Source organism: Meleagris gallopavo, chromosome 6 (assembly GCF_000146605.3).
Source record: "Meleagris gallopavo isolate NT-WF06-2002-E0010 breed Aviagen turkey brand Nicholas breeding stock chromosome 6, Turkey_5.1, whole genome shotgun sequence".
NCBI classification, from domain to species: Eukaryota; Metazoa; Chordata; class Aves; order Galliformes; family Phasianidae; genus Meleagris; species Meleagris gallopavo.
Window position 1 is genome coordinate 19798040 of NC_015016.2, and position 13120 is coordinate 19811159.

Below are 13120 nucleotides of genomic sequence, written 5' to 3' on the forward strand. Positions count from 1 at the left end.
TACAAATCAGTATATGTTGGATTATTGAGGGTCATTTCCCAGCACACAAGAGATTGTTGTAACTGTGCTCTTAATGTTTATTGAGGGAAGATATAAGGTTTTTAAAGATCTTTTTTCAGTCTAGTTTTCTTTGAGGTGATACATCCAGTGAGTTCCATGGAACTCAATGAAAAGGGAGGATATTTCATGGCAGCTATGAAGCAACTTTGTTACCTCTTAGTAGGTAGTTCTAACAGTGACCTGTTAGGTGGGATTCTTTATAATTCTAGCTGGAATGCTGTGTGTTTCTTACGTACCTCCAGAAGGTTGTTGCCAGCAACTTCTTCTCTTCAGCCCTGATGACTCTTCCATGGAACTGTGCTTGTTGGAATTGGAAAGGTCATGGTAAATTTAGGAGGATAAGGAGGCATGAGAGAAGGAGGTGATGAACAGATGATGTTTCATTGCCACTAAGGCCTGTGCCTGAAGAATAGGCAATAGAAGAGCTTTGCTTATATGCCGCTGTGTAGGGACCCCATAATTCTGCTGTAACTGAGTTCTTTTTGTAGAAGGGCCATTGTGGAAGAACAAGAGCAAGAAGATTAAATGGTAATAGATTATAAGGGAAGTGTAATTAAGCAGCTATGGGCACATATCTTATACTCTCTCAGCCTCGAAATAAATAGGCTGGAGATACACTGACCTGTTGCATAGCAACCATGAGGAAGCACAGTACCAAAGCTCAGGATGCTGTGATTGCAAACCTTCACAGAACAAAGTACAAGACCTTTGTTCACCTGCTAGAAACCCATGGAAAAGCTGAAGGATAAAAATGGTACGTTCCCTGAAACCTAACACTTTACAGCCATTTTTATTTATGGGTAAATAAACAGATATAGCACTAAAAACCTGTAGAGATTTTCCTCAAGATTATGTAGAAAAACAAGTCTCCAATTTTACTTAGAGTTTCTCTGGATTCATCATATAGGACACTTCTGCAAAAAAAATACTGCAAGCGCTGAGATTTTGCATCTGCAAATATTTGCCCATTGTTTTGATCTTGTAAACATTGGTATGTCTATCTTACAAAAATATTTGGGTTATGTGACTGATGTCAAGTACAAATTGTAATGCATGGTGAAATAGGTGCCTTTGTATTCACTTAAAAACTGCTGTCAGGAAAATATTTCTAGCCCCTCTTGCCCGTTTGAAGCATGTTTCAAGCATTATTTTCAAATGAATACCACTGATTAGAATGCATTTATGCTAGAGTAGCAGCTCCCTCTCGTTTCTTGCAGACCAAAGAAGTTGATCTGCTTTGTACAATTTTATACTTTGAATACATATTTTCCACTTGTAAAAGTCACATCTAGATCCCGTGGGAATGTTTTCTACTGTAAAAATGTATAATACTCATAACTGTAGGAAATGTGTTTGTTTCTACAGAAGAGAGATGAATGTGGTCCATGCAGGATAGAAATGAGTAATTTCTTCCAGTAGAAAATTCCATTTTTAATAGTTTCAATAGCAACAGTACTCCTACTCTACAAAGCTGTTCTTTAAAACCAAAAATAACTGGGTAATACATCTTACTGTGCAACGCACTTTATCTTTCATTTGATAGATATTTTTCTGTTTTGGACTCAAGAGTAACTGGCTTTTTATCAGGCATTTAAGTGTGAAGCATCTACAGGTATTACAGCTTGCTTATTTATTTTAGAAAAGTGTGTTAACCAATCAGTTATGATTAGTTGTATGTGCTGACCAATGCCATATGTAACAATGTTTGATGAACCTCTTTGATAATCAGAATGGAGATAATCACAAAGAGAAAAGACTTGGAGGCTCATGAAATGGTGAATACAGTTCTGCAGTGCAGCCTGCTGAATGAACAGTGTGTAAAAATCCTCTCAGTGCCAAAAAGCAATAAAGTCTGTAGGGTTTTTCATCTCCTATTAGCTTGGGAAACTGAAGTTTCTTTTCAGATGAGCTTGGCAATGACATACAGATGAGATGCTCTAGGAAAAAGATACAGGCTTTAAGAGAAGGGAGATGTAGTACTTGTTTTCTTTTTCTGCTGATAAAAATTTTTGCTGTCATCATCTTTGACTTCTTTTTCACTCTATTCATTGTGTTCACTGTGCTTATTTGTTCTTATATTTGGTCCAAACTACAGATCGAGTATAGTTGACAAGTCCATGAGTTTGTTCCTCTGTAGCTTTGCGGGTTTACTCTTGCAAGTATTGGTATGTTAGTTCTGCGGTTATAGTAAACTTCTTCAGATCCTCTGGCTGTTCTTGCTGTTAAGTGTTCACAGAAACGGTTAGTAAAACATACCTGCTCAAATACTGTGATTAAAGATCATTAATAAAAACCCTATAGTTTGGTGTAGAACTGTAATGGCTACTGGCTTGTACCCATACAAGGCTTTATATGGCTTTTAGTCAGCTCAAGTGTAGAACACTGTTATTTGCACCTTCCATGTTTATGTGCTTACTGCTGTCACAGAGGAAATAGTCATGAGATGTTACCACCTGTGTGAAAAGTGGATGGAGTCATTCTGTGTATGTTCTGTATAGCAGAGAAGTTTACACAAACACCATTATTATTTAAGATTAAAGTAATTGGCTTTCAAAAGCTCTTATTTCATGTATGACAGGGTAACAAGAACTGCTGGGAGGATAGAAGGGACAGGATTCTTCTCAACCACTTTGAGACATTTACAATGGGATTTTCTAGAACTTAGCTACTAACCAAGGGCCCTTTATCACCAGTGGGGGGAAACTGTTGGCATTTGGGCCTCATTTAGACATCTGCTTTAGGCAAAGCAGAATCATATTCTAGGATGCCTGGTTTCTCTTTTTCATCCCTGCGCAGATAGTGAGGATACCTCTATATGTATGCTGTGGCCATGCAGATGTAGCAAGAGGAGTACGATGGGTGGTGAAGGCCAAGAATGCTGTTCTCAAAGCCTCAGCATTGCATTTGCATGTGCCTGGGTGCTGTCCCAATGAGGGGTCGGGTGGCCCTGTCATATGTAAGTGCGATTGCCTTTATTTCCATGCCTGAGAGAAGATTCTGGGGCATACATGATGAATGCAGGGAAAACAGGCATTTTGAAATACAACAGCCAAGTTTCATTAAAAATCCTACCAGGAGGAGCAGACTGCTTTATCCAGTGGCTCAAAGAAAGGATAATTCCTTTTGAGTGTGGAAAATGCAGGCAAGTGTTCTGTACAAGGCAGCTCACATCCAGCCACAAATGTGTCTCAGCACTTGAGCTGTAAGTTGGTCTGGGCTGGTAGGACTCTGCTTTAGGAATTGTGTCAATTGACACAGTTACTTGGGCCACATAAAATAAAACTGGATCGAAGGTTATGTGCTTCCCTCATGGAAGGGAGCCCTGGGCTGCTGCACTGCTGTGAGAACTATTTCTACAGTTAATGCACTGCTCGAGTGTTCGATCCTATGTGTTCCTACTCAGATAGATGGTTTAATGGCTTTGCTACAAAATGTGCTCCTTACCATTTTTCTCTGACCAGCTAGGGAAGCTGAGGTCATCCATAAGCCTAGGGCTGTGGTTTTGCACCACAGAGAATGTGAAAAGCAAATTCTTTTTTACTGCTTGCCTTTCTCTCTCTTCCTATGGCATGCCTTTTGGCACACAGAATGACAATTATTAGGAATTTATTCATAGTAATGAATACAGAGTGCTAACTCTGTAGCTGATGCCAAGCAGAGCAGTGAGCGCGTCGGCATGCTGCCTCTGTGCTAACTGCTGCCTTGCTGACATCTCAGAAAGGTGGTTCCGTGTGCCTGGTGCTCCATTTCTCTGAAACTGTGCATGGCAAGTTTGGAGGTTGATAAGCTGCTTGGGGCAGCTAAGGAATGGCTGCAGACAGGAAGAAAGTAACTTGAGATGAATTTCTTTCTATAACTCAAAACTGGCAGTGTTTTTTGAAAGAAATTTAATACATCATCTTTGTTGTATGTAAACTCTGTTTTGTTAAAAATAGGGCACACTTATAATAGAATTTGATCACCCTGACTGGAGCATTGTAAAGAAGGGACCAGGCACTAAGTAGCTGATGCCTAAATCAGGGGAAAAGCTAGCTTCCCTGACATTAGGGGAATGAATTTTTAAAAGCTGTTCATTGATATCTGACAAACAGCTTGAAAGGGAGGCCAAACCCTCCGGGTCTCTGCTAGGAGCTTTAAAATACATTTGCATATTTTCTGCATAGAAACAGGATTTCATTCTCTGTTGCTAAACTGCAGAACTAAAAGGATGCGAAAACTCTATCTCGTCCGAAGGGCTTGGAGGGGAAACTTCATAATCAGAATTCAAATGTGCACAACAGATTAGGAAAATGACTTCAAATGGGATTTCAACAATATCCAGGAGACACCCATAAATCCTGAGCAGGCTGCTAGGCAAAATACTGCTTGCACCATTATTAAAAAACAGTTTCTTCTCCTGGCATTTCTCACCTGAAAAATAGCTTGCTCATGTCAAGTGATCAGATTAGAGTTGGTGAAGGTGCTGCCGCTTAGTTTTATCTGTATCAAATACAAGTTTTCTGAGAATTTTGATCTCTCTCAGATTCAAAACAATATCTGAAATACCACTGTGAATAGAATCAATGGTAGAGGAATAAAAAAATATGGTGGTCCTCTGTGTACAGCTAGTGCACCCAGTGTGCGTACAGCTAGAGCACTCCATGGTCCAGCTCGTTGGTGCTTTGATGTTCGTCTTGGCTGTACCACTTACTGTGTTGTAGGCTGAGCCAGAAGGCCCTGAGCTGGGAAAGGAAAGCAGGTCCCTTTTGGGAATGAGCAGCGAGCTGCAGTGGATGTAGAACCTGTGGTGACCCCTGGTAGGATGGATGCAGTTCTTGCTGATAGGCTTCAGTTGGGTGTTGGACTGCGGAGTGGTATGTTTGGCACACAGTTAACCCTTTGGCATCCCTCACGCTGCTCTTATGCCTGCTGTTTGCATTCAGTGTTTTCCTCATTCCACATTTTATCCGTCTTTTCTGTTAGAGGAAAATACTTGTGAAGAGAACAAATCATTTGGGGCCAAGACTGCGCTTAAAATGCAGGTGGTGTTTTGTTGTCAATGTCCTTCATATCACAGGCTAATTATGCTTTTGTAATTTGAAGAGAAGGAAGCTTATGACTGCAGAGCAATTGACGACGAGTGAAAGTCCCACATCATTTTTACCGTATGGGTTTACTTTCTGGTTGTCGTCCCACCCAGGCAGCAATGCGGATGGAGTTCTCATTAGTATTAATGGAAAGCTGCCATTTAATTTCCCATGCGTCGAGCAAGCAATAGGCTTCCATTGCATATATGTGATATTGCCATCGACACGATTGATTTTGAGTTGCAGTGGTGGATGTGGTCAAGGGCGGAGTTAACTCTTTCCATGAACGCCTGTAATAGTCAGGACTGTCTTTGAAGTAACTGCTAAGAAGAAAATCAGTGTTGATACAGTTAGATGACAGCCTGTAATGATTATGATATAGAACAGTTACATTATCTGTGATCCAGATTGTGAATTTTTGCAGCATTGGTGAGGCTCAAGGACTGTAGTAAAGGATTGGTATTGTATGTATCCCGTGGCTGCAGAGGGGCTGGTGGCCTGTGCCTGGCTGTACCATGGGATAGGAGGGGGTGCTGGGATGGCAGCCTCTCAAAACTTGCGCAGAAGCAAAGCTACCAGGTTTCCAGTTTTTGCCAGTTAAATTCCTAGTTGTTTAAGAAACACGGGTCTGCTTGGGGCAGAGATGATTCAAGTACATCCTCTTCTACTGTGGATCTGTAACTTACGGTCTGGCAGAGATGCTGAAGCTGATGAAAGTTGGAGGACATCAGCTTCAGTGCATTAAAAGTATTAAAGCATTGTTTTGAACTTTGCTTCACAAAGACAGCTTTCTAATAAAGACAATTTTGAAATATATTCCATGATTGGAGATATTCTGATCTAATTTCTTGAAGCTTAAAACAAATATCCTGCCTCTTCCAAGGGCAGCAATTATGTAGGAGTATATTTGTAGCAATTTTCTAAGCGTTATTTTTGATATTGTTGGATTCTGTTTTCAGTAAATAGGGAGAACTTTTAATTCTCTTTCCAACTTGGTTTCCCTATTTTGTTTCCAGCAGAATCAAAATGTCGGACAAAAGTGATTTAAAAGCAGAACTTGAGCGCAAAAAGCAGCGCTTGGCTCAGATAAGAGAAGAAAAGAAACGGAAGGAAGAAGAAAGGAAGAAGAAAGAGGTAAATATGCAGGATTGCCTTTTAAATAGCTCAGGCCTGCAGAAAGGTCTCGCTGAGGTTTTGACATACAAGTATTGTATACTCCAAGGTAACTGTCATGTGGGATGAGATCTCCAAAGCCACATCGATCTAACCTTAAAATCAGAACACTTATTTTTAGCCAGGAAAGTTGGGGTGAGGGAATTGCTTTTAAAACCAACATGCTGTCAGATGACAACAATTTAGACAACATGATGTGTATGTGTGTGTAGAAAGAAAAATTGATTTGCCACAATGCTTTTTGCTGGGCTTTCCTTCAATGGAAAGGGAGTGGAGAGTGCAGAAAGACAGGAAAAGGTCTTGGTTTTTTTCGAGCTATTACAATCTAAATATGTATTTTCTTCTCTGAAGACCAGCTTGATTACTGGCTAAGGTAACAGATATACAATTATTATTCTCCAGTAAAGTAAAACATAATTGCAATTGCATTTTCATCTTCTGGCATGGGTGCATCTTTCAGTTCTGTTAAAGTTTGATTGACATATTAGTTTATTTGTCCTTGACAATATGCATTAGATTTTTCATTAAGGGATTTGTACTTCTTTTTATTCATTCACTTAGTGGAACAGAGGTGAGAATTGACAGGGAGTGGATATTCATTTTCATGCAAAGTCAGAGAAGCATTAAGTGATTATGTTTCCTTTCCTTCAAATGTCAACACTTACTATTGTTTAAAGCACCTGTTATCCTTTACTAATAACTGGTTTCCTTTTAAACTGACACTTTAATATTGTACATGAATTTCACAGAATTACTGTGGAAATGTGATGTGATCCAAGAAATCCATGTTTCAGTTTTGGTCGTCATTTTTGTCTTTTTTCATCTGAGACATTTTTGTGCAATTACCAGCACATATCCCAGTGAGGCTCCTAGAGTCACTGTGTGAGTCCTCTGTAAGCAGAACTTTAGATGTTAGTATTTTCAGTGTTCAGCACTAGCCTGTTAATGAATTAAAGAGATGGGAGGCAAGCCAGTGGCTAGAGGAAGCTACTGAGTTCTTTTCTTTGTCTCCTGCCTGATTTTACATATTGTGGAGATCCTGTTGTAGTTAGAAAGTTCCACTGACCCCAGCAGCCAGCTCTAGCCACTGAATTTAACCTGTGGAAACTCCAAGAAGCGTCTTGCACAGGTGCTTTCCAACCAGTACCATTCTGTGATTCTGTGAAGATGTAGTTGTCTAAGCAAAGAGGAAGGCATCTGGTGGACCGTTAATTTTGGCTGTAGGTGTCAGGGGCTGCCAAAATATTGTTTTAGGTGTTAGTCCTCTTCTTTGCTCCTATTTGATGCTGAAGTTCTAAGACAGTATTTTTACTGGCTGCAAGTGCTTGGGACCTAATGTAGGCCCTCAGTCTACATCTCCAAAGTCCAGTGGAATTTTATTTCTTGATCCCTGAGGAAGTAGGGATGGGGTCATTTTTAATCAGGGTCATGATATCTGTTATTCTATGGTCAGTGTCAGTGTTAGCTGAATAAGCTAACACTGGCATTTTCAGTCCGTCAAGTTGTAGTATGTGGAGTCAGAAAAATGCTTTGGCTTCCATTTTGTACAGAGTAACTGCATCTGATATGTGAGAGGCAAAAGATGTCCATTAGTGTTCCGTAAAAAATACTTGCAAAGATCAGTTTTCTCATGTAGTCAGGGGAAAGTATTGTAACTAACATATAAACAGTATAAATTAGCTACCTAAACATTCTAAGTGAATTTTGAAGTTTTCCTAATCAATTGTGCATGTGAATGTTTTTCATACACTTAATTGCTAGAGCTGATTATATGTGGACGAATTTTTTAATTTTTTTTTAATTGAGGCTGATCTACAGCAAAAGAAGGAGCCAGCTCAAGAAGATTCTGACCTAGACCGCAAAAGAAGAGAGACAGAAGCTTTGTTGCAGAGCATTGGCATATCCCCAGAACCACCTCTAGGTATTTAAGAGAAGTATACTGTAAAGCATTCAACTCTGCCACAATGAATGCATTCTTCCTATTAAAGCATGCTTTGCTTTTTTTGATTTTTTGGCTGTATTAGTGAAGTGAACTCTTCTGTTTGAATGCCTACCATACCATTTGCACATACCAGCTCATGGCATTTTGAGTACTTACCATTGCCAAAACATCTGTTTCATTTCTAGAAGAAATTTTTGCATTGCAGGTTGATTTTGCATACCAGTAATGATTTCTTTTCTGATGGACTATTAGGGCTTCTCTCACACCTGATGACCCACAAATAATATAATAAATGCTGCGCCTCATTAACCCCAATCTTTGTTTCATAAATACAAGCATTTGCTAAGCAAGGTGGAGCATAGTCATGTGGGGAACTCCCGTTTATTTCATTAAAATTCAAGCAAAATGGAGAGAGAAAATAAAAAGGCAAATCACAATGATCAGAAAGCTTATCAACAGATTATTTTTGTGGTTTTTTTGGACCTGGCTGTTCTGGTATTTAAATTATAGAAATCTAGAGTCCTCAGTTTAAGAAAAATACGTGAGAAAATAGTATCTGAAATACTTGATTAAGTTCTATCTGATGTATCAGTTGGCCCTTAAGTGAGAAATTTCCTTCCTTGCTTCCTTCCTTTTTTCCCTTTTTCTCTCCTCCCTGCCTTGCCCTGCCCTGCCCCTCTTCCTCTCACTTTCTCATTCCTTCTCTTTCAAGTGCTTTCCTCACCTTTAAATATAGAATAACTCTCATTGTTTTAGCTGAAATATTGGCATCTCTGGAGGTGCTGGGCTTTGTCATTAAGTTCTTCGGCACTGAGTCTAGGATTTTACCCCTAGATATTCTTGCCTGTAATATTTAGGGAAAAGAAAAGAAAATAGAAGCCTTGGTTTCAGAAAGCACTTGCATAGTTCCTTATGAACGTAGATGATGACATTCTGAAGCATGAATTGAGGAATTCAGTCCCTACCTTGCATCAACCAACATTTTCTGGGACAAGTTACCATTTTAATAAGTTATAATCTACTGATTGGAACTTTTAAATACCACTTCTCAGAAAAAATGTCTCCCGAGTAACTGTTGGGTTAACGTATCATAAAATATGCTTTGTAAATAATCTAGTGGTGTATATATACAAATACATCACTTCAATACATTTTTAATATTTGTGCATTTAGAATATTCATATTTATCTTAAAAAATGTGGATACATTTCCTTATATAATAAATGAACACTTATTAATGTTGCAAAATAAAGGTTCTTAGTTAACTATTTTCTTTGTGCTATCTGAAGAACATTAAAACTCACATGTAAGATGATCTTAATTAAGCAGTAGTATTCTGTCCTTCTTAATTCCCTTTTGTATACACTGACAATTAGTATACAAAGGAAAGCTTAATTCTGCCTTCACATATGATGCCCAGATCCCACTGTGAATGTGGAATACATAAACTGCCATGCCATACCTGTAACCTGCCAAAGGACTGTCATGAAGATGAATTCACTTTCCATGCTGCATTCATTTCTGTGGCAGTCTCTAGTAAGAATCTGCATGAAATGTTTGACCACATGGAAAATCCAAGTCTCTTGACAAGTCTGTCGTTATACATTATAGAGCGTAACAAAATAGTTTAAAGTTTCACTCAGTTAAATCTATAAAAAGAAATGCACATGATTTAAACCAAATGGGAAACCTCACTGTTGCATTAGAACTCCTTTTTGCGTTTTATTCAGTGTGGCTGCTTTGAAGAATACTTGTGCTAAATCTTGACTGGAGCCATTCCTGCACTTTAAATATTTTTGAGAAACCATTTTAAAAGAAATCAAGATATTTATACTTTTTCATTTGTTATTCCTTGCTGAAGAGCTTAAACTTGGGCTGACCTTGAGCTGTGATCTTCCTTTCCTGTTAAAGGAAACAAAGCTGGATTTGCATGAATATGCTTCAAAAGCCCCAGCAAACCAAAGAGAAAATCATTTCTAGAGAGTGCAAATAGTATCTAAGCCAAGGGAAATATTTCCTTGAGTGTGGAAATCGTGTCTCATCCAAAATGGCAATCTAATACAACTTAAATTATTTAAGAAAAGATGTTTGCTAAGCAAATTAACACGTATTCTCACCATCTTTGGGAAATGATTTTAACTTAGCTGGATTTCCTTATTTAACTTTTATTTTGGATGCCATTTCTGCACTGCAGTCTTAGAACATATCTAATGGGCAGCGGCTTTTAATTTAAATGGAAAATTTGAGAAGTTTGCTTGCTGTTTTGCCTTCGTGGCTACCAGAAGAGTTCACTTAGATTTCTGACAAGATGAGCCCCTGGTATTTCTTCATACATTTAAAATCTTTTGAAAGTCAGCTTAAAAATGCAGCCAAGAAAAAAATTCTGTTTCTGCAGATATCTCCGCCACTGATTAGTTGTGGAATCACATTGGGCTTTTAGTCCTGTCTAAATTCATGTCAGTTTAGCATTTCCAGAAGACTTAAAATTCACTTGACTCTCTTCCTTTTCTTTTTCTTTCCTTTCCTTATTTGCTTTCACCATTTCAAACTCTCCTTATCATTCATCCACTGTCATTTTGGTCCATTGGTTTTGATTTGTCTGACACTGCTCTTCATCAGTGCAGTCGCTGCATGTGTTAACATGGGATACCTGTTATTTTCATTATTTAGTCCCAACCCCTATGTCTCCCTCTTCGAAATCAGTGAGCACACCCAGTGATGCAGGCAGCCAGGACTCTGGAGATCTGGGACCCATAGGAAGGTAAGACAATGGTGTTGAATAAATGTGTTTGTTTGCTTCACTTTTACTTCCCCCTTTTTTCCTTCTGCTTCCATAAATAAGAACGTGCTCTATCTGATGTGTACTTTTGTTTGTGCGTTTTCCACTGTGTGTCACCATCCAGTCAGACTGGTCTCAGACATGAGGTAGATAAGCACACACAGCAAGCTGGTTATAAGTGATAGGTGCCAGAAGCCGTGTACTGGAAGCAAGAACTGAACTGATGCGTCTAAAGAAGCCCTCAGAAATCTGTCATTCTTTGTGGATATGTGCTAAAAATAGAGGAAGTGCCCAGTTGTAGACCCTGTTATTCATGTGAGTAATCTTTGTGCATACAGCCAATCCCTTGTGAAGTCTTGTTAACTGTTCACATGTTACACCAGGCTGTCTTGGGTTCTTGTACTGCTGCTCATTGTTGTGTGTGGCACTGACAGTGGTGGGGTAGAGCTTGTAAAGAAGCAGGCTGAAACCCCCCCAAACCTCCTGGCAATCCTCTCTTGGAAACTGTAGTTATCAGATTGTTTTGTGTAAAGTGGGAGGGAAGCAGCTCTCTTCTTGTTGAAAAGCATGGTGTGGGTGTAAGGGATGGGCACAGGGGCAACCTTCTTATCTTGGTTTATATGACTGAAATTGAAAATGCAAGTGGCAATCTATGAATAATTTCTAGTTTAGAGTAAAAAAGTAATGAGGATGTTGCTAAAAAAGTAAGCAGGATGCTGGTGCTCACAGAGGATACATTCAAGTGAGAAGAGTTCCAAGCAACTATACTGTGTATTTTGAAAAATGTAAAACATGGGTCCTAATTGTTCTTTTTGTATTAAACTGTCTCAAAATAAAACCAACTCATCCAAATCTGTGAGCCAAAACCTCTACAAATAGCATGAAAACTCACTGATTTCTCTCTGCAGTGTACAGTTTCCAGTACTATACTTTTACATGCATAGTCAGGTGCCGTACTTCTACATACTTAACCAGGAATGTTACAGAGCTCGGATTACTAGATTTAGTTCCACACCAGCCTTCTGGTTAAAAAAACCCCACAGTTCTGTAAGCTGAAAGTACACTGTATTCCCCTTCAGCCCAATGCAGACACCATCCATTGAGATGAGGAAGTTGCTCAGCCCTCTAGAAGGCATGGAGGTCGTTAAGTAGGAAAGCTCTAGCCTATAAAATATGGCAGTTCAAAACGTGTAAAATAGTGTAATGCTACATTTATAAACAAAAGCGGACTCCAGTAAGCAAAAATACTTTGAGGAGAACAAAAATTGTTTTTAAACAAAATGTAGACTGCTGTTCAGGATAAAGTTACTTTCTGCAGTCCTCGATGTAGCTGTGACAATGCTAACTGGATATTTCTAAGTTCCTCATGATGTGGTAATGGTGTAACTTTTCTGATGTTAAGACAGTGAAATTTATTTGAAGGAATTTATTTTAACGTGGCCTATACTACCACTTCAAATCTCTGCCATCAACAAGCAACGACAGCATATGATCACATTTCTCTAGAGAAGAGAATTGAATTTGTTCTCATCTTCAAGGGTCATGATATACTATGTTATGAGCTATCCTTCTGGATAATTTTCTGTATTGTTGTGGCCATACTAGGAATTCAGTGCTAATCCCAGGGCCTTGTTTGCCGTTCATGGCTTTGCTTGCCATTCTCTCTGATATTCAGAGTGCTGTGTTTTTGCATCAGATTGGCCACGAGTACTTACCTGGCATGACTGACTTGTGGTAATGGCAATTCCACAAGCTACTGTCCATGTCTCAGGGCATCTCTGTAACTGGTGGATAGTACTGGATGGTTGTTTGTCATTGGGTGCAGAAGATGTACTCAGTGTGTGTTTGCGTGCATCAGTACACTCAGGCATGCATGTGTGTTAGAACTGTCCAACTTGAAGAGGAAAACGATAACAGAGCTGTCATCACACGAGGTAAGCAGGATAAAATCACCTTTGCTGTATTCTGCCAGAGGAATGCCTAGACATTATTTCTGATTTATCTTGATTATGTGCAGATGCCTGTTTATCTGTATAAGGAAGGTTATTCTTCCTTTTACGCATCTCTCCATCTTGCTTTCTCTATAAAGAGGGTACATTG

General features: G+C 39.1%; 1 protein-coding gene across 1 annotated transcript; it reads left to right on the forward strand.

Annotated features, from left to right (window-relative positions):
- The first annotated feature begins 6146 nt into the window (after window positions 1-6146).
- On the forward strand, window positions 6147-12758 carry LOC104911462 (cytoplasmic dynein 1 intermediate chain 1-like). The gene is made up of 4 exons (XM_010712672.1): window positions 6147-6260; window positions 8106-8220; window positions 10912-11002; window positions 12626-12758. Exons 1-4 carry the CDS (start codon window positions 6153-6155, stop codon window positions 12756-12758), a joined length of 447 nt encoding a protein of 148 aa, XP_010710974.1. The 5' UTR covers window positions 6147-6152.
- The last annotated feature ends 362 nt before the right edge of the window (window positions 12759-13120 follow it).